This window comes from Narcine bancroftii, chromosome 1 (genome assembly GCF_036971445.1).
Source record: "Narcine bancroftii isolate sNarBan1 chromosome 1, sNarBan1.hap1, whole genome shotgun sequence".
NCBI classification, from domain to species: domain Eukaryota; kingdom Metazoa; phylum Chordata; class Chondrichthyes; order Torpediniformes; family Narcinidae; genus Narcine; species Narcine bancroftii.
The window spans coordinates 393,873,564-393,895,528 of NC_091469.1; the positions used below are offsets into that span (position 1 = coordinate 393,873,564).

A 21,965-nucleotide genomic window follows, 5' to 3' on the forward strand; every position below is an offset into this window, starting at 1 on the left:
ACTGCTGTATCTTATTTGTTACTTAAAAGATGGAGACCAAACAAAGAATTTTGCAGTTTTATATACAGAGTTAAGGGGATTCTGAGCGACAGTTTTTCTTTTTAAATTTGCTTTTAAGTAATTTTTGTTTTCACTTAAATTTGAAACTTAAAAAAAGTTTGTTAAATCCTTTGACACTGGTAACCTCGATATTATTTGAACTTTTCACTTGTGCTTGAACACAGGTTGATGAAATAAATCCTCCTCATTTACCCACTTAAATGCAGATAGTGGGGCTTCATCTAACAAAAACGCGCCAATTTTTTTTGAGCACCAAAGTTATAAAGCTTTGGATGGAAAGGTTAAAAAATAGTTTTATTACTTTTGTTAATAGAGTGATATTGTAAATTTTGAACTGGCTGTAACTTAAAAACAAATTCCTGTCATAAACCAAATTTTCTTTTTCTTTCAGATATGTAACGTTACAGACTTTGTGTTTCTTCAATCAAATGGATAAACGATGAAGCATTTGGAATGAATTGTTTTGAATCTAGTTGTGAGAAAAAATGAGTGGTTCAAAGCCTGATATACTGTGGGCTCCGCATCATGTGGACAGATTTGTTGTTTGTGACTCTGAACTTTGTCTTTACCATACTGAATCAATTGGAAATTTTGAAGCTAAAGCGGGTTCTTTAAGGCTTTCAGAGGACACCACTGCCACGTTACTGGCTCTCAACTCTGACACCCCTTATATGAAATGTGTGGCTTGGTATCCTAAATATGATCCCGAATGTTTACTTGCTGTAGGTCAAGCTAATGGACGGGTTGTCCTTACTAGCCTTGGTCAAGATCGCAATTCTAAATTCAGAGATTTGATGGGAAAAGAATTTGTCCCCAAGCATGCTCGTCAGTGTAATACACTAGCTTGGAATCCTGTGGACAGCAACTGGCTTGCTGCTGGACTGGATAAACACAGGGCAGATTTCTCTGTACTCATCTGGGATATCAGCAGCAAATACACGCCGGAAATTTCTGTTCCAGCGGAGAAAGTTCGACTTTCTGCTGGTGATACAGATGCTGGACTTGTTGTGACAAAACCATTGTATGAACTAGGTCAAAACGACGCAAGTCTCTCTCTTTGCTGGCTTCCAAGAGACCAGAAGCTGCTTTTGGCAGGAATGCACCGCAATCTTGCAATTTTTGACTTGAGAAATACCAGCCAAAAAATGTTCGTCAATACGAAAGCTGTTCAGGGTGTTACAGTTGACCCTCATTTCCATGACCGTGTAGCATCTTTTTTTGAAGGACAGGTAGCAATCTGGGACCTGCGAAAGTTTGAAAAGCCAGTGCTGACATTGACTGAACAACCCAAACCGCTAACAAAAGTAGTTTGGTGTCCGACAAGAACTGGTTTGCTAGCCACCTTGACTAGAGATAGTAATATAATTCGCCTGTACGATATGCAGCATACACCAGCACCCATTGGAGATGAAACTGAGCCTACCATAATTGAAAGGAGTGTTCAGCCTTGTGAAAACTGCATTGCCTCCTTTGCTTGGCACCCAACAAATCAAAACCGGATGGTTGTAGTGACATCAAACAGACTGATGTCAGATTTCACTGTCTTTGAGCGAATATCATTGGCATGGAGTCCAACTACTTCTCTGATGTGGGCATGTGGCAGGCACTTGTATAATTGCAGTGAAGAGGGAGAAACTAGTTCTGGAGAGAAGGATGTGGCCACAAAAATGAGACAGCGAGCACTGTCAAGATATGGACTGGATACAGAGCAAGTGTGGAGAAATCATTTGTTGGCTGGAGATGATGACCCTCAGTTAAAATCTTTATGGTACACTCTGCATTATATCCTTTTGATTAAGATTCTTGCTAGCAAAATAATTGTTTTAACAAAGTAATAAGATAAATTATAGTTGGCAAGGTGACAAATCTTGCCCAAAGTAGATTTTAGAATGTTGTTATACCACTATATTTCAAAGTAAATGAAACTTGTTATGTCTTACTTTTGATTACCTGCAGTAATGAAATTCTTTTGCAGTGTAATGACTTTGGTAATTTAGCGTACTACCCACTTTTCACAATGAAAGAGAGATTGAACAAAATTATGTATGCAACTGTCTCAAGATTAAGGTGTCAATCATCAGATTATTGATTAATGTGCTTTCTGTGTTTCATGGCGTAAGTGCTGAATATAGGTTCAGATAAGGGAAAATTGTGGAAAATTTAAAGATTGCAATATATTACGATGGGATGCTGAAATGTATCGATCTTTATTTTGCTAATTATTATTGAAGCAGACAAAAAAAATCTATAGTCATTTTTTTTCCTTCATGTTGCTTTCCTAAACTTGTGATCACTCATGAAACAATATGCTGAAGATGCAGAACAGAAATCATCTGTGAACAAAGTGCCTCTTGTATACTCTGGCATTAAAACAATTTTGAAATCCAGTGCAGGTGAGTATGAATTATTTCACTTGCAAGCTTTGATTCTCTGCATAAGCGTGTGGTTTGATGTTCTAAATTGTATTCCATGTTTCTGTTGATCTGACTCTAACTATAATGAACAATAAATACGTAAATTGCTTAATCCATTTATTTATGATGTATATGGAATTTAAGCAGTTGCCTACTCAGGGACAGTTTGAAACACTGTCTATTTGCATATATCCAGGTCTTAAAACTTTGGATTTTGTTAACAAAAGCATGGACATGTTAATTTTATCAAAAAGCACTTTTTTTAAAAACAAGTTTGCAAGTGAATAGTGATAATGATGTTTCACAATTGTTCCATTACCAGAGAGAAAGACAGAGAGTTATAAACACAGTTGGACTGGATCAAATCGGCAGACAGATGTCATCAGGTACCAGAGTGAGGAACGGTGTTTGGCTCTGCAGCTTTGTGGCTGGATTCAGAAGGGTCCAGATATTGATGTGGGTCCTTTTCTGAACACGTTGGAGCAAGGAGAAGAATGGGAAAGAGCTGCTTCTGTTGCACTTTTTAATCTTGACATCCGAAGAGCAATAGAGATTCTCAATAAGGGAGCTGCTTTAGGGAAAGGTACAAATCATTATTTTGTATGATTTGAAGCCATTTAATCACTAAAATGTCTCTGGATGTATGATTTCATTTATTTCATTCAGTGATAGGAAAACAAGAATGACAATTTGCAGTAACAAAATGAGAAGAGTGCAAGATTAACACGCCTTTTATGGACTTTAACTAACAAGATTTCTTAAGCCTAGTGTTTGTTGTTTATAAATGGGCATGTTGTCTTAGGTAGTGTGTAATTTTAAGTGCAAGTTCCATGAATTAAATTGGGTTTACTAGGAATGCAGGCTCACCTGCAAATTGGAACGCAGTTCCCAGCTCAAAATAATAAGCATGGTGAGGGTTAATGCCATTTGTGAGCCTTTGAAGAGACATTACCTATTATGTTAATCTTTGTAAGTTGCAAAATCACTAGCCCCTTTCACACTTGTGTCCCATTAAATTGGCCATTCATTGTTCTGGGATAGGAATGGGGTTTGGCTTTTCACACTTGACCATTCCTAACTGGGATACTGAATGCTTTCACACTTGTGAGGAGCCATCCCTGGGGTTAGGACTGTTCTACCTTCTACCAGAGATGTCATGACGCAGCACCATTCATATAGCGTGGGAAAGTTGGTAGTGCTATAGCACACCATTTATATAGCGTGGGAAAGTTGGTAGGACTATTGTGTGCAATTTATAAATACCATGGGAGGAAAAAACAATGTTGGATCTGCCCTCCCAAAATTCTATGTTGCAGAGAAAGGGCTGTATGCCTGGCTGCATGCACAGAGCATTTATGAATGGGTTTCTCTGCTGTATGGCATTCTGGGAAGTCAGGACCCCCATTGCTTTTTCCCATAGTCTTTATAAATTGTTTAAAAATTGTCTCTTACTGCTATTTATTTTCTCCTGTGACTATCCCATGGCAAAGTTTATCTCTTAATTTTAATCTTCCTTCACGTTCCTGCACTTGCGTAAAAAACTTGGGTAATTTCAATCCCACAATGCAATTACCTGTTTCATACTTGCCTGATCGCAACACTGGCATCTCCAGACGCCGGGGATTGTACTAGGGTTCAAGGCCATCAATCTCCCCATGAGATGACATCATCTGACGCTGGCGATGAGCTGATTTTGCTTTCACACTAGACAATTTAAAGGCTGTTTGGTAGTTAATTCTTGGGATCACTTACAAGTGTGAAAAGGGTTACTGATACCTTCTTAGTTAAAGTATTTAATTCAGTAGGAATTCACTAGATTAGTGGTTTTCAAACTCTATTTCCACCTTAAGTAATCCCTATTTCATAGGTACTCTATGATTGGTAAGGGATTGCTTAAGGTGGTAGGTAAGTGGGAAGGGAAGGATGAGAACCACTGCTCTAGACCTAATTGTTACTGAAATATTTTTGCTTGAGGAAATTCATTGGCCTATTTCCTTTGGAGTTATGAAACCGTGCACATAACGAGCCAATTAGGTACGATTAAAACAGTGGTTTTCAAATATTTTTCTTTCCGCTCATATACCACCTTAAGCAATCCTTTACTAATCACAGAGCACCTATGGTATAGGGATTACTTAAAAGTGGAATGTGAGTTTAGGGGCACATTTTGAAAACCACTGGTCTAGATTAATGCAAGTTAATGAAAGGTTTAATAATTAACTCCTGGTGGGCTCTTCTTGTGTGAATGAATTTGGGATACATTGATACATCAATCAGTATTTAGTATTTTGAATACAGATTGATAAAAAGAGAGATTTAAATATTAAATTATTTTCATGAAAGTAATCTGAAGTTACATAATTTTAAAAAAAATCCATATCTTGAGACAACCAAACCTTGAGTTTGTGAGCCCAACCTAAAAGAGGCAGTGTTGACTGGGTCAAATTATGCAAAATTAGAGGAATCTGACTTTGCATAAATAAGGTCAGCAGAAAAACCTAAGCAGACCCAGAATACTACAATATGGGGGATGGTGATCCTTCAATAATCTTAAGAAGTAAACCTATGAGAAGAATGGTTTGATCTTTCAGAGTCTGGGCTACAATTTAGATATAGAATCCCCATTTGAGATTATAATTCATGGCTGACGTTCTTACTCTTGCTTTTGTTACAAGGCCAGGGCTGGCAAACATCAGTGTTCTTGTATTGAGCAATTGGACAGCCTTGCACAAACAATATACAGGAATCAGCCAGGGTAAACTTGGATCCATTTTGTATTCACTTTAAGCATGCACTGTTTCTGTTGATTTTTGACTAAATATTTGTTACTTGTACTGAATATTGTAGCAGAAGTTTTAGTCCTAGTTTGGGTCTGGTTCTTAATATTGGAATTAGGGTGGGGATAGACAATTTCCAGATTGTTTTTAACAATGTATAGAGATGATGTTTTTGATACTGAGGTGCCAGTTGATAAGTAGACAAAGACGATGTGGTCAAACAATAATAATGGCTTTTATTAGCAGAAACTCCTGGTACAATAATGAAAGAGAATAGGTGCATACACAGTTATACCCAAGGGGAGTGTCCTTAACAGTAGAGATAATGCACAGCCAATGTTAGTACACCAAGGCTCGCCAGAGGGGAGACAGGCAGCTTGACAGGCATTCACCACAGATACAATTTTAAAGTGGTTGTTTATAATGAATACTTTTATGATTTGCAGGTGACTTGAACCTGAATGTTGTAGCCATGGCACTGTCAGGTTACACAGATGAGAAAGATTCTTTGTGGCGAGAAATGTGCAGCACCCTTAGACTGCAGCTAAATAATCCTTATCTGTGTGTTATCTTTGCTTTTCTGACTAGTGAACCAGGATCATATGATGGTGTGCTGGTAAGTTCTACTATCATTTAATGTTTATTATTTTAATCATTAACTTTTTTTGCAATTCAGTTATCTTGCCATTTTATTTTCATTGCTTACTTTAGTATGAGAGCAGCGTTGCTGTACGAGACAGAGTGGCCTTCGCTAATATGTTTCTAAATGACACCCAGGTGAGTGCAAAAGTTCATTAATAGATATTTAAAATGCATGTAAAATCTTCGTAGTTATGCTGTTTGTGAATTGCTATTTTGGGCTAGATGTGGTAAGACCTACAAACATTTTTTTGCTAATGGGTATGACCTTTGTTGCTTTTTGGGGTTAGCATGCACTTAATTCTTTAGTAGCTCTTGGGTTGGTAAATATGCCCAGGAAGAGGCTACACTTCCCACATTGATGTCATTAATGATCTTGGGCTCATAAAATGGAGGTGGAAGTAAATTATCCTCTCTCCTGAGGGACTTTCTAAAAAGAAAACAAGATGGCTACTGTTGAGTCAATCTAACTTGATGGCAATTAAAAAAAAGTTTGAATCTGAAAATATGACCAACGTACTGATTTACATGTGTGATCAATGATGTGGGTCCAGACCAGACAGACATATCTGAGCTTTGTCTGTAACAGATAACATGGTAGTAGATCATCAAATTCACTTAGAAGTTATCCTAAATGTGTTGATAAGGCAGTGGCTTTGCATGGATTGGTAATGAATATTCTTAACCCATCTCTTACTGACAGAAATGCCTATGTCAGGCAGATTGGAGAAAATTAGGGTCAAGAAGATCTTTGTTGTTCCATAAAATACTGGAGAACCAAGATCTAGGGCAAATGAGAATGTTTTTTTTTAAAAAAAGCATTAGTTTAGGTATGGATTATTGGGGAGGGGGAGGGGTTGGGGGGGGTGGTAGGAGTAGTATTAGAGAAGTTAATGACCCTTAAAATTAGTTTTGCAAGAGGTACCTAGGATTTTAAAATGTGAATTTTAATAATATTTCATCCAAGTATGCTCATGAATTTCTAATCTTTGTATTTACATAATTGTATTTTCCATGGTATTTTTATGCAGTATTAAGATTAATTAACACATTTTTCAGATGTGTTGATATGCTTCAAATATTGCTTGAATTTAGCTGCCAAATGTAAGGAATTGAAATTATTATTTTTAGTTGCTTTGCTAAATTAATAATTGATACTGTCCTTTAGATTATTCGGTATATTGACAAACTAACCAACGAAATGAAAGAAGCTGGAAACCTAGAGGGAATTCTATTAACGGGGTTGACAAAAGATGGAATTGACCTTATGGAAAGTTATGTAGATAGGACTGGTGATGTACAGACAGCAAGTTTTTGTATGTTGCAAGTAAGTAAAACATAGTAATTTCTATCAAAACTTTATTTTGTATATGGAAAGAAAGCTTGCTGGCTTAAAAGTGCCTTGGAACAGCTCAAAGTACTTGGCAACAAATGTACTCCAGAGTACTTAATTTGTAAAAGGAAATGTGGCAAAGCCAGCCCTTGTGACATCATTGTTTTGATAATATTGGTTGAGGGATAAAATCAGCCTGGAGACCAGAATTGCTTCTCTCTGCTTCAGAATAATGTCATTGCTTCTTTAATGTGTTCCTGTGAGCAGATGAGGCCTTATGTTAATTTCTCAACTAGAAAAATAATCGCCTTAATACCTCATTGGATTGCTTGCCAAAACAATTTGCTTTCAAGCCTCTGATCACAAAACCTTAACAGAGTTTGAACTGCCATTCAAGGAAGTGGAATATTCAACAAAGTGAACCTCTCCTTCAAGGTGGTAATGAAGGTTTCATGAACTCGCAGTGTAATTTTATGTTGGGGTGAGATGACCCTTTTGAGGGTTCAGCTACATTTCTTGTGCTCTTGTACATGAATGATTTTTCCCAACAAATGTTTGAAAATTATTAACCCTTTTTATTCTTTGTGGGATGTTGAAGTTGACTTTTTTTGCCCATCTTAAGTTGGCTTTTAATGTAATGGTGCATGACAAATGCTGGGTAGTCCATGCTTTTTTGGCTTTTAGTTTAATTTGAGTCAACCATGTGGGTTTGAATCTCTTGTAAACCAAATTTATTTCTATGAAAACTTCATTGAATTTTCTTCAGTGGTATCCTGTAATTGCTGGGAATTGTGATAATACATGTCCTTTATCAAAACATCTAAAATCCGGCAAGTGGGGACCGGCGGTTGGGGGAAGCAGCCGAGGGATGGAAGTGGGTGGGGATGAATATGGCAGCACAATTCGGATGGGCTTTCTGAAATTTGGAACACACTGTCCCCCAAAGGTAAGGATTGTGTACCTGTATAACTGAATTAAAATTTTCCAGTTAGTTTAGACCCAGTGGTTTTCAAACTGCCCCCCCTACATTCACATTCCACCTTGAGCAATTCCTATACCATACATGCTCTGTGATTAGTAAGGGATTGCTTAAGGAGGTATGCAAGTGGAAAGAAAAAGTTTGAAAACCACTATTTTAATCATACCTAATTGACTCATTATGTATACAGTTTCATAACTGCAAAGGAAATGGGCCAATGACAATTTTTCTCAAGCAAAATATTTCAGTAACAATTGGGTCTAGAGCAGTGGTTTTCAACCATCCCTTCCCACTCACATACCACCTTAAGCAATCCCTTACTAATCACAGAGCACTTATGATTGCTTAAGGTAGAATGTGAGTTTGGGGAAGCGGTTTGAAAGCCACTACTTTAGAGGTATTTGAATATAATTCATAATAAAATAATTTACAATTAAAGAAGCTGTGATTCTTGTTGTACATGCAGCCAACTAGAATGTATTGTCTTGATTTAGTCAGATGAATAAATGCTGCAGGGCACCTCAAAGGGATGATGATTATTCTAAACAGTTATTCATTTAATGAGTAACATTTGTGGTTACATTTCTATATTCAAAAGAAAATGTTTCCTCTGTTTGAACTTTGGAGCCTACAAAAATAGTTTAATTATTGACCCAATACCTAGAAATTATTTTTTTTTATTGTATCCTAATTCTTAACCCATGGATAATTAGACTCCGTGGAGTTTGCTGAAAGTAAATGTTAAAATAGTTGTGATTTTTTTTTCATTTTTAGTTTTGTTTCCTCTTTCTCCCCCCTCATCACAAACCATCTGGATGAATACGTTCTGATTTCTGTTAAAAATAATTTCAGAGTATTTGTAGTTTTCTCTTAAAATCCTCAGGGCTTACCTGGTGATGTGGTGAAGGATCCAAGGGTTCAGTATTGGATTGAGAATTATAGGAACCTACTTGATGCTTGGAGATTCTGGCATAAGCGAGCTGAATTTGACATTCATAGAAGCAAATTGGACCCATTTTCAAAACCTCTTGCACAGGTAACTGGATTTAGGACAAATTTTACAAAATTGTTAATTTAAAAATGTTTAATTTAGAGAATTTGTTTCAAAACTAATATTTTTTAAAAATTAATTTGTATTCTGGATATAACAAAGAAATTGGTATGGATATCCAAGGAATCTGAAGATGGCTAAAAGTTTGTTGGTTTTAGTATGTTTCTCTGCAGAGTTGAAAGTAGCAAATGTAACTCTGCTATTTGAGAATGGAGTGAAAGAAAAAATCTTTAACTATGGTATCAGGGTATTTAAGAAGTAACAATGGGACTGAGCAGAATCGTCATGGATTTATAAAAGAGAACCCATGTTTGACAGATCTTTTTAAGATATGGTCTGGAGGTAATATAGAAGCAACTATTCGAGTATAGAAATTTACACTTGCATAATAACTACACAAAAATCTAAATGGGGAATAAATTTGCTCTTACATAATTTGTGATTAAAAACTTTTTTCCAACCCTGTTTTTTGACCCATATGTAGTGATGCAGATTTGTGTGAAAGGGAAAATGGGATTCATGGGGTAACAGATATCCCTGAAATTTTTAGATATACAGAAATTTACTGATCTCTCTTTTGAATGCAATCCATGTCTATACCTACACAGCTCTCTTAAAATTCTTCCCTTGAGTGAATAAAATTTTCACTATTCTGAAATTGTACTGTGACAGAATATAGATATGTTTTTGGGAGATAAATTGGGACAGGGTTTGTTAGTGTAGGTCACATACAAACACTTCAAAACAGATCTTATGTAAAATACTGGAGCTCTGCTAATGCTAGACATGTCGGGGCCTCAGAGCCTTTGCAAAAGCTTTGGAGAGTGCCCAAGAAACTTCATTAATGGATTGTTGTTTACAAAAAGGCAACAGGCGAAAGAGCTTGCCGGAACCGCATTGTATCTGGAAGGGAACTTGCTATTCTAAGAGGTTAATGTGGTTTTGCAAGCAGAGAGAGTTAAACAGGCTTTCTCTCTGTCTGAGTGAGAGAGAGAGAGAGATGCACACATAAACAGAGGTTACTTCTACAGTGTTACAGACAGCAACAGCAGCTGGGACTGGAACAGGACAAGCTGGCAAGCTTGTGAAAAATCCCATTTGGAACGCGGGTTGTGAATGCTTAGTTCAGCCTGGTCAAAGCCCTTGTGGTTTATGCAAGAGGAGAGGACTGGCTGTCTAATGTTTTGCTTGAAATAAGAAAAACAAGAAGAACCTCTGTGGTGACCTGAAAGAAAGAGGTTATCATCTGGAGAACCCTGAGAGGGCAAGTTTTTTTGGCAAGACACTGAAGTGGCTGATTAAAAAGGAATCAGTTGTGGGTGTCCATCATACAACAAATCTCTCTCTGAGAACCGACAAGAACCTTCCTGAGCACCAAAGCCTGGTGAACTTTTTAAATGTTAAATTCTGTGCACAGTATAAGAATTGCCTGCAACCAGTGAACTTGGAGGAATGAGAAATGAGATTGGACTGTGAATCAAAATAACTTTTCTGAACTTACACACACATTACATACAGGTGTGCGTAGAATTAGAATGGGGTTAAGTTAGGATAGTTAAGTCAAAAGTGATGAGTTAAAGTGTGATTCTATTTTCATGTTTAAAGATCATTAAAAAGCAACTTTTGTCTTGGTGAATATCTATTGCTGATGGGTTTTGGGGTCCTCTGGGCTCGTAACAATACACCCTTTTATTTTGAGACTGACCCTTGGATCTAGACTTCTGTCTGTCTGCATTTGTCCTGCAGAACCCTTAAAGAATTTTGTATGTGTCAGTGAAGTCACTCCTTTCCACATCTACTTTGTGGAGCCCTTGAAGAGTTTTATACATGATAGTGAGAAGACCTCTCAAAACTGTTCAGAGGTCTGGCCTTGAATTTCTCACTTCTCAAGGCCTAGGTAGACACAGATCAGAAAGAAAAAGGAGGCATATATCAGATACAAGCAAAAGGTTCAGATTCCTTTATTGTCATGGAAATAAACGTATAAAATTTGTCCTCTTTTGCACACAGAGCTGACATTAGACCAGCTAGGTGCCTCTCTAATAAGAGAATCAAAAGGGAGTCCCTTCAGAAACAAAAGAACTGTAGTTGCCGGGAATCATGAGCACACAGTGAGATGCTGGAGAGACTCAGTGGGACAGTCAGCATTCATGGACAGATGATAAAGTATCCCAACCAGAAAACTTGCCTTGTCATTTCTTTTGGTGGATGCTGCCTGACCAGTTGTATTCTATACTGTTTAAAAATGTACATTTATTTAAAATGGCCATATTAGTCAAAAGTTTTGAGGAGTTAGTTCAGTCTAAGAGATACGAGCATGTGCTTGAATGATACCAACTTTGTGCAAATTTGTGTTGAACACAGAATGAAAATAAAATTTTTATGACAGTGTGATCCACAAGATGGTGTTATTTGCTTGGAGTAAGGTTTTGGATAGCCATGTTGAGGAACTTGGGGGAGGATCCGAGGCACTCTAGTATTTGCCAAAGCCCTTTCCTGCTCATAGTGTCAAAGGTCAACCAGTTTACCTACCTCGGCTGCACCATTTCATCTGATGCAAGGATCGACAAAGAGATAGACAACAGACTCGCCAAGGCAAATAGTGCCTTTGGAAGACTACACAAAAGAGTCTGGAAAAACAACCACCTGAAGAAACACACAAAGATCAACGTGTACAGAGCCGTTGTCATACCCACGCTCCTTTTCGGCTCCGAATCATGGGTCCTCTACCGGCATCACCTACGGCTCCTAGAACGCTTCGATCAGCGCTGTCTCCGCTCCATCCTCAACATTCATTGGAATGACTTCATCACCAACATCGAAGTACTCGAGCTGGCAGAGTCTGCAAGCATTGAATCCATGCTGCTGAAGACCCAACTGTGCTGGGTGGGTCACGTCTCCAGAATGGAGGACCATTGCTTTCCCAAGATCGTGTTATATGGGCGAGCTCTCCACTGGCCATCGTGTCAGAGGTGCACCAAAGAAGAGGTACAAGGACTGCCTAAAGAAATCTCTTGGTGCCTGCCACATTGACCACCGCCAGTGGGCTGATATCGCCTCCAACCGTGCATCTTGGCGCCTCACAGTTTGGCGGGCAGCAACCTCCTTTGAAGAAAACCGCAGAGCCCACTTCACTGACAAAAGACAAAGGAGGAAAACCCAACCCCAACCAACCAATTTTCCCTTGCAACCGCTGCAAACGTGCCTGCCTGTCCTGCATCAGACTTGTCAGTCACCAACGAGCCTGCAGCAGACATGGACATACCCCTCCATAAATCTTCGTCCGCGAAGCCAAGCCAAAGAAGAAGGAGGTTTTGGTGTATTATAAGTTCTTGTTTGAGTAAAATGGGATTATCACTGTAAGGGAATAGTATAGACAGGAGGGACTGAATAGTCAGTTAACATTTCACATAAGCACCATCACAATTCACAGTCCAGTGACAATTCGATTCGTTGGAAGAACTGAGGGAAGGCCTGTTACAGTCTTTTCCAGATTTGATACATTTGCAAAGACGTGATTTTGCAAGGGAGAACCATGCTGACTGCTAAAGAGAAAACAACTTTTTCAAGCAACACTTGTGGTCAGCCATTTTTGTGGAATTCAAAGCATGCTCTGTGAATCATCCTTTCGGTGGATTGACCTGTGCCAGGAGGGCGTTTTGGGAAGCAAAATGCTTCACTTTGATTGTAACTAACAGTGAAGGTCACTTGGAGAGACAGCTTCATTTTAAGTGTGAGTAGCAGTGAAGTTACTTGGTGCCAGGGTCTTTGAAGCTTCGTGGAGGGCGCCCAGTTTAAGTCTTGCCTACAAAAGGACCAGGAGTGTTGTGATCACAGCTCGTGTGGATGGATATTTCTTCAAAGGCAACACAAGAATTTGTGTGTCTATAGCAGCCACAACTCCAGTGTTCCCATCAGTTCCACATTAATTCTGGGCAATAAATTTCAAAGGCCTACACTTTAAAAACTGTATTTGAAAGAGTGAACTGCTATAGCTTAAGATTAAGAAATAAAGTTAGTGTTTTTAAAAATTAAACACTGTCTGATTCATTGCCTATTGTTGCTCGTTAGGTGCGGTTTGTAACAGGTGTTATATAGTTTAAGCACATTTTTCCTAGTTCATTTTTGTCAAAATCAAATTAAAGGTTTTAAAATATATGTGGAATTTTTTTGGGAAGAGTGAAAATAGTGAAATTGATTTCCTGCATTTGTCATTACCATTTGTGGCATTGGCTTTCATTTCATTTTTAGACAACGAAGGGAAAACCTTTGTTAAAGATATTTTATGGTTCCTGCTTACAACTGTGTTTCAATGAATATATTCCAGGTGTTTGTAAGCTGTAACTTTTGTGGAAAATCCATATCGTATAGCTGCTCAGCCATGCCACATCAGGGAAGAAGTTTCAGCCAATATGGTGTCAGTGGTTCTCCTACCAAATCAAAGGTTACAAGCTGTCCAGGATGTCGTAAACCTCTTCCTCGCTGTGCACTCTGTCTTATCAATATGGGAACACCAGTTTCAAGCTGTTTAGGTAACCACTAGTTCTTGTACATGTATTTTGATTTTTTTTGTTGCATATTTTAGGCAATTTTTACCTTGTTAATTTTGGACAAAATTACATTTAATACTCGTTTTTATTTTTGGTAGGTGTGTTTGGGAAGTGAACTTGGTTTCTCATATGTTTTTCCATTGCTGATAATTGGACAGTAGCTTGCACATGAAACTTGTTTAGGATTGTTATTACAGTAAAACTCCAATAACCTGGCAACTTTGGGACTTTGATGCCAGACTGGCAAATCTCCCCTGGCTTGTTTTAAATTTTTTTTTTGTTACACAATGGTATAAAATTTTCCAGTGAATTGAACTAGGAGGAGTGAGAAATGGGTCTCCAGTGATTTTTTCTTAAGGGAGTGCTGGAAGCAGGAACCCAGTGTATTTAAAAGGTTTGTGGGAATATAGCCAGGGTGAGGTTAAAGGGAGCATGGGAAACAGAGCCACAAAATGAATCCAAATTAGAAAGCTACTTGTCGAGAGCTTTACTAAACCTTTGCATGCTTCTGTCTTGACTACTTTAACTTCTACCACTTCCTGGAGCAAAGCATTCCTTGAGTCAGAAATTTTACGTAAATAATTTCTTTGCTTTCCTCATTTAATGAATTGAAATCTATTTTCTCCCGGATACTAATTCCAAACTTCTGTCCTGTCAATACATTTATCATCTGAGGCATTGTCTTCTGCCATCACAATGAAGAAGGGAAAAGCTGTGGTAACATCACAACTCCACTGGAATTCCTCCATCACTTCAGGCCTACTAGTGGGTTCTGAATTATTTAGCATTAAAGACGTTGATACTTTAAAAGTCTGGCAAGAAGCAAGTAATTGTCATCATAAACTCATAGAAAATTACTGATCTCAAGAAAAAAATGAAAATGCATGAAATACTCAGTAGGTCAGGCAGCACCATTGGAAAGGGAAACCGTTAAAAATATTATATTGATGATCCACTACTTTGATTTCTAGTATCTCATGTCTTTTGCTTTTCAGTAGGGTAATCTTGTTATTTTGCATGATCCATAAGCTTGTGGAAAAACTCGCTCTTTGAAGAATTGGGGGAATTACTCTTTAATATCATTATTTGCAATGTAATGCATCTTGGGTGATTTTTAGCTATAAATTTCTTGTTGAAATAGGAACTGGAAAGTCTGATGAAAAGATTGATCTCAGCAAAGACAAAAAGTTGGCTCAGTTCAATAACTGGTTTACTTGGTGCCAGAACTGTCGTCATGGAGGCCATGCTGGTCATATGCTCAGTTGGTTCAGGTAAGATGTAATTGGCTAGGTACAGCAGGGGCAGCTAGAATGCAACTGATGTATAATGAAGTACAAATGAAAGTTTTCAGGAATTATCTTTTTCCGAGGCCTTTTTAGGATTTACTTTGTTTTTTATTTTTAATATTGTAACCTTTTTCCATGCCATAGAATCCAGTATTGGAACAGAAGGCCTTTTGACCCATCTAGTCTGTGCCAAACTACTTATTCCACCAGGTCCCATCGGCCTGCACCCAGACCATAGCTCTCCATACTTCTTCACTCCCCATATGCATATATCTATTCAATCTTAAATGTTGAAATTGAACCTGCATCTACCACCTCCATTGGCAGCTCACTCCATACTGTCACCACCCTCTGAGTGAAGTTTCCCTAGTGTTCCCTGTTATGGAACACTCGTGTGTGATGTCAGAAAACTGCTTTGTATTGTGGGCACAGTAGAACCATTTTAGATTAAATAAAGAACACAAGATTAACTATGTCTCATGTGAGTATGTTCTACAGTGGGAGGAATATACAACAAATTGGCAATGAGGATAAAAATGTTATCCCACATTTCAAATGTCGGAGGGGGAGAACAGAAGACTTTAAACTGAAAATACAACTGCTGAAGTTGTAGTTGAGCTCCTGAAGTTCATTCATAGTGAAACAAAGGAGAAGCCAAAAATGGCAGAAGGACTTTTTGAAGAGTCCTAGGAAATTAGAAAACTGGGATGAATATGTTGAAAGATTCAATTTGTTCTGTGTCACCCAGGGAATAAGAGATACAGAGGGAAATTTAAGAAAACAGGTAACATTTCTAAATGAGGTGGAAAGCAGGTCATATAGCCTGATAAAATCCATAGCAATGCCCAGATTATATATCGTATACTGCTTTATGTGCCTAGTGGGAGGAAATCTATCCCCAAGACCAATAGTGATGGGAGAAAGATACCAGTTTTGGACTAGAAAGCAGAAACTAGGTGAAACTGAACCAATATATGGCTGAATTGCGTAGGTTGAGTTTGGAATAGTCTTAAATGAAGTCTTGAAGCACATGCTGGTCATCAGTTTGGCTGATTGCAACACTCAACAATTGAGTAAAAGATGATTAGACATTGACGCTGCATATGAAATAGCACTGAGTTTTGAAATGGCCAACCACAACCAGAGTATGATACAAGGAAAGTAGTGGGAACATCAAATAAAGAAAATGGAATGCCGAGAATGTTTCCACTGTGGAGAAAGTAATCACAGTCCGGATTTCTGTTTCTTCAAAAAATTCAAATGTTACCTATGCTACAAAGAGAGGCACATTAAGTCCAGAAGCTTAAAGAAAAGGGAAAATAAGCAAAAAGGGGATCACCACAAGAAGTGAAATCAGAAAATGAGAACTAAAACACGCAAGGTGAGAAATCCAAGGAGGAAGAGGAAAGTTCCGACAATCCGAGCAACGACCCAAATGGCTGTTAATGTGATAAACTGCAATTTGGAAATCTTGATTTCCGTTAACATTAACAACGAACCAGTTCAGATGGAACTAGACACTGAGGCCATGGTGTCTTTAATGCCAAAAAGCTTAAAAACAAGAGTATTACCCAATTTCAAAGTAGGACAACCTGACGTGTTGAAAAGTCACTGGAGAGAAAATCAAAGTACTGGGAAAATGCCAGGTTGACGTCGAATATACGGGCCAGACATCTAAAAGATTACAAAACACAAAGGGACCTGCTTTGTTTGGAAGAGATTGGATGTCACAAATCCAATTGGATTGGAAGGATATTGGGGCAATAAAAAATGCACAGACTGAGTGAAAACAAAAATCCAAACTGGAGTAAGTGCTCCAAAAGTACCAGATAGTATTTGGAAAAGATGTGGGTAAAATCCAAGGAGTCCAGGTCAGACTGCATTTGAAACCAGAGGCCAAACCCAAATTCTTCAAAACAAGGATGGTTTATTTTGTGATGAAGAAGGGATTTGAAGCTGAACACAACAGACTGGAAAATGAAAGAATTATTGATAAACTGCAATACAGTGACCCAATAGTTCCTTTTAGAAAAGTCAATGGTGAAATACAAATTTGTGGTGACTATAAAGTCACCATTAATCAAGCTGTGCAAATACCCAAAATTCCAATTCCCAGAAGACTTGTTTCAAACATTGAATGGTGGTAAAAAGTTCAGAAAATTGGATTTATCACAAGCATATCAGCAAGTTGAATTGGATTTGGAGTTGAGAAAAATAGGTGGCAATCAATACTTAGGATTGTTCACGTATACCAGAATGTCATACGGATACGGAATATCAGGAGCACCCGTGATATTTCAATCGATAATGGATCAGTTGTTGCAAGGAGTAAATGTGGGATGTTACCTTGACGACATTATTATAATTATTGGTCGCGATGACGTGGAGCACTTGGCAAACCTGGGAAAAAAAATACTAACCCAACTGAAGGAAGCCAAGGTCAGACTATGTCAAGACAAATGTGTGTTTATGGTACACTCAGTAACATATTTGGGATTTACAATCAACAGTGAAAGAGTATGATGAACACAGCAGAGACTGAAACCGTCCACAGGGCACCTTGCCTCATAATTTGAGCGGAATTAGTCATTTTTGGGTTTGGTGAACAATTATCGAAAATGCACCCACAACGTGTCCACATTGTGCAACCTGCTTATGCAACTATTAAAGAAGGATCAACAATGGTGTTGGACTACAGAAAGTGAGAAGACTTTCAAGTGGCTGAAGAAGATGCTGACCTCTAAAGATGACCCAGGAAAAGAAGTGACCCTGGCGGTCGATGCATCACCAGTGAGTATTGTCACAATTCACAGAAAAAGGAGAACAACCTGTAGCTTATACTTCTTGCTCTGGAGTATTGTGTGCAGTTTTGGTCACCTTATCTAAGGAAGGATGTTCTTGCAATGGAGGGAGTGCAGAGGCGATTCACCAGGCTGATACCTGGAATGGCAGGAATGGCTTATGAGGAAAGATTGCACAAATTGGGATTGTACTCGCTGGAGTTTAGAAGATTGAGAGGGGATCTCATAGAGACATATAAAATTCTGGCAGGACTGGACAGAATGGATGCAGATGGGATGTTTCCAATGATGGGAAAATCCAGAACCTGGGGCCATGGTTTGAGGATAATAGGCAAACCATTTAGGACTGAGATGAGGAATTTCTTTACCCAGAGGGTGGTGAATCTGTGGAATTCATTGCCACAGAGGGCAGTAGAGGCAGGTTCATTAAATATATTTAAGAGGGAATTAGATATATTTCTTCAGTATAAGGATATTAAAGGTTACGGAGAGAAGGTGGGATGGGGTACTGAACTTTAAGATCAGCCATGATCTCGTTGAATGGCGGAGCAGGCTCGAAGGGTCGAATGACCTACTCCTGCTCCTATCTTCTATGTTTAACACCCTGTGAATGGAATTATGCCTAACTGGAAAAGGAAGGACTGGCCATAATTTTTGGTGTCAAAAGATTTCATAAAAACCTAAATGGTAGAAAGTTCACCTAAGTGACAAACAAGCCACTGAGTTTAATCTTGGGCCCGAAGAAAGGCATTCGGGTACTAGTGGCCACAAGAATTCAAAGATAGGCAATGCAGTTGGCAGTATATGATTACAATTTAAAACATAATCCAGGGAAGGAAAACTGCCATGCGGATGCTTTTGTCGCTTCTTCCTCTGCCAGAGACAGAACAAATGGAAGGATTGATCAACAGCCATTAATTAAGAACAACTTTGACTAATCACAGCAAAAACTATCAGTAAAGAGGTATGAAATGAGGCAACCATCTCAAAGATCCTGTACCACATTAAATCAAGATATCAATTGAAGAGGGTTGTTTATTGTGGGCAAGAAGAACAATCATTCCAAACCATGTTAGCTGAACTCTTCAACAGTCATCCAGGATGGTTTGAATGATGCCCCTAGCACACACGCATGTCTGGTGGCCATCAACAGACATGGACATTGAACCAAGTGTGAGAGCATGTCACATTTGCCCAGAAATGCAACCTAAAGCAGTCCAAGCCAAAGCGAACCCCTGGAAATGGCCTTCACTCCCCTGCCCCCAAATTCACATTGATTTCACTGGCTCAATTATGAATGAAAACTTTTTGATTGTGGTGGATGCACACTTCAAATGGCTTATGGTATCCAAAATACGGACAACAACAGCAGAAAAAAAAACACAATTGAGAGACTAAGGAGTATTTTCACAACGTACGGTTTACCAGTAGAACTGGTCTCCGATAATGGACCACAATTTGTGTCTAATGCTCTCAACCAATTCCTGGAAAAAAAATACAGTATGACATATTGGCACCTTTCATTTAAGTACCAATGGAGAAGCAGAACACTTTATACAGTCTTTTTTTTAAAAAGCCACAAAGGCCCAGAAGTCATCGAACGTAACGTGGCACTATGGGATCGTAAATTTTCTGTTACCATACAGGACAACCCTGAAGTCTACAACAAATCACATGCCAGCAGAACTCGTGTTTGGACACAACTTGAGAACCATACTTGCTGCGGAACACCCAAACATGGGGCTTCGTATCCAGCAATGAGCATCTCTTGGTAAACCAACTAGAACTCTAGAAATTGGACGTATTGATGAGAAATCACTGAGAGAATAAAAAAAACATGGATAAGAGGAGTGCTTCTAAAAAAAAAAGCCCATGTTCATATTCAGTGCTGGTGGGAGAAATGATATGGAAATGACACATCAACCAAATGATGTCCAGGGTCCAAATCCAAGGTGCACAATCTCTTTGACACACCAGATCCAGAGTGGGTTTATGCCAATGAGGATATGTTGGATCTGACCCCGTTAATAGTTCCAGAGATATACTTGCCGTTGGGTACATGGGAAAGTGATGAGCTGCCACCAGATGTCCCAACAGTAACTACCTAATCTCCTGAAAAGTCCTCCAAGTCTTCCATTGCCGAGGAGATCTAAAGATGAGAAGTGTCCTCCATTACATTTGGACTATATCCCATGATTGATGGAGAAGTACCATGCTTAGTAATTTATTTGTTGTCACCGACTTGTTGGTAATCTTAGTTTTAGATTTTTTGGGTGGGTGAAGTGTTATGGAACATCAGGTAACAGCTTTGTATTGTGGGAGACAGAACCATTTTAGATTAAATAAAGAACACAAAGGATTGTGTTGTGTGTGTTCTCCAGTGGGAGGAATATACAACATTCCACTTAAACACTTCACCCTTAACTCATGACCTTTTAGTTCTTGACTCACTTAACTTCAGTAGAAAAAGCCTGCTTTCATTAATCCTATCTATACCCCTCAATTTTGTATACCTTGATTAAATCTCCATTCTCTGACACTCCAAGGAATGTAGTCCTAACGTATTCACCCTTATAACTCAGATTTTCAAGTCCCAGCAATATATTCTTATAATTTTTCTCTGCACTCTTTCAACCATATTGGTATCTTTCCTATAGTTAAGTGACCAAAACTGCACACAATACTCCAATGCCTTGTATAGCTTCAAAATAACTCCTGTACTCAGTACTTTAATTTATGAATGCCACAAACTTCATTTATGACTTTGTCTTCTTGTTGAATTGTGTATCTGTATTTCCAAATCCCTCTGTTCTGTTATGCTCCACTGTTCCCTACCACTTACAATGCAAGACCTACCTTGGTTCGACCTCCCAAAGTGCAGCACCTCGTACTTGTCCACATCAAATTACATCTATCATTCTATAGTCCATTTTTCCAATGTCACTGTTGATGTAAACTGCAAATTTGCTGATCCAGTTTACATCATTGAATGAAGTGTCAAACAACAATGGACCCAGCAGCTGAGGCTCAGTACAACAAAATTTGCTGACTATACCACAGTAGTGGGTTGTATAAAAAGGGGCAACGAGTCAACATATAGGAAGGAGATTGAAAACTTGACTAAATGATGTACAGTACTAACAATTGCTCACTCAGTATCACCAAAACCAAGGAGCTGATTGTAGACTTTAGGAAGGGAAAAACAGGTTTACGATCCAGTGATACTGGGGGAACAAAGGTGGAGAGGGTGAGCAAATTTTAATTCCTCGGAGTCACCATTTTTGAATACCTATTCTGGACTCCACCTACTAATGTCATCATGAAGAAAGCACAAAAGAGCCTCTACTACTTCAGCAGTTGGCAGACATTTGTGGTATGACATTGGAAACCTTGACAAACTTCTACAGATGTGTAGTGGAAAGTGTGCTGACTGGCTGCATCACAACCTGGTATTGGGGCACCAGTATCTCCTGAGTGGAAGGCCCTGCAAAAGGTAGTGGACTGAGCACAGTACATCACAGACAAATCTCTCCCCACCAATGAGAAAATCTACATTGTGTGCTGCTGTCAGAGAACAGCAGCAATCATCAAGAATCAACACTTATCTGTTTTGGTGCCACAAGACTTACCACCTGGGTCAGGAACAGTTGCTATCCCTCCACCAACAGTCACAAGGACTCTTCACTAAATATATAAATACTGAATATTTTTATGTATTTGCAGTCAGTTTGTTTACATTTCTCTTTTGTATATGTATCTTTTTCTTGAGTAGTTTGCACAACCAGTAAGTGTAAATTTTGTCTGTGCAGGGAAAAAAACATCAGGGTTGTATGTGATGTCATATGTACTCTGATAATAAATTTGGGACTGCTTTAGACCCCTTTCCAGAGGGCAATCAGATTTGACCATTATATACTTTTATTCTTTGTCTTTTACCTTCCAACCCAGGTCTGACTTCTACAGGCTGGGATGAACGAGTTAAGAACAACTTTCAAATACCCAAAATAAACTTAGTTTCAATAAAAGTCAGTCTTTTCAGTCTTGCACTTTTTTTCTTCTTAATTGTAATCTTAAT

The 21,965-nt window shown here is 38.5% G+C and overlaps 1 protein-coding gene across 3 annotated transcripts in view; it reads left to right on the forward strand.

The window, feature by feature from the left end:
- The window catches only part of mios (missing oocyte, meiosis regulator, homolog (Drosophila)), a 33,512-nt gene that overhangs the window by 7,856 nt on the left and 3,691 nt on the right, over positions 1–21,965 (forward strand). For 2 of the 3 annotated variants that reach the window (XM_069913703.1, XM_069913704.1), the window contains exons 2-10: positions 452–1,842; positions 2,355–2,453; positions 2,797–3,057; positions 5,698–5,867; positions 5,963–6,028; positions 7,059–7,217; positions 9,086–9,238; positions 13,581–13,785; positions 14,945–15,074. In XM_069913703.1, coding sequence (XP_069769804.1) covers positions 546–1,842; positions 2,355–2,453; positions 2,797–3,057; positions 5,698–5,867; positions 5,963–6,028; positions 7,059–7,217; positions 9,086–9,238; positions 13,581–13,785; positions 14,945–15,074 — 2,540 coding nt within the window. In that variant the 5' untranslated portion in view covers positions 452–545. Of the gene's footprint in view, positions 1–451; positions 1,843–2,354; positions 2,454–2,796; positions 3,058–5,697; positions 5,868–5,962; positions 6,029–7,058; positions 7,218–9,085; positions 9,239–13,580; positions 13,786–14,944; positions 15,075–21,838; positions 21,920–21,965 lie in introns of those variants that run through there. The other variant, XM_069913705.1, reaches the window with a different exon arrangement.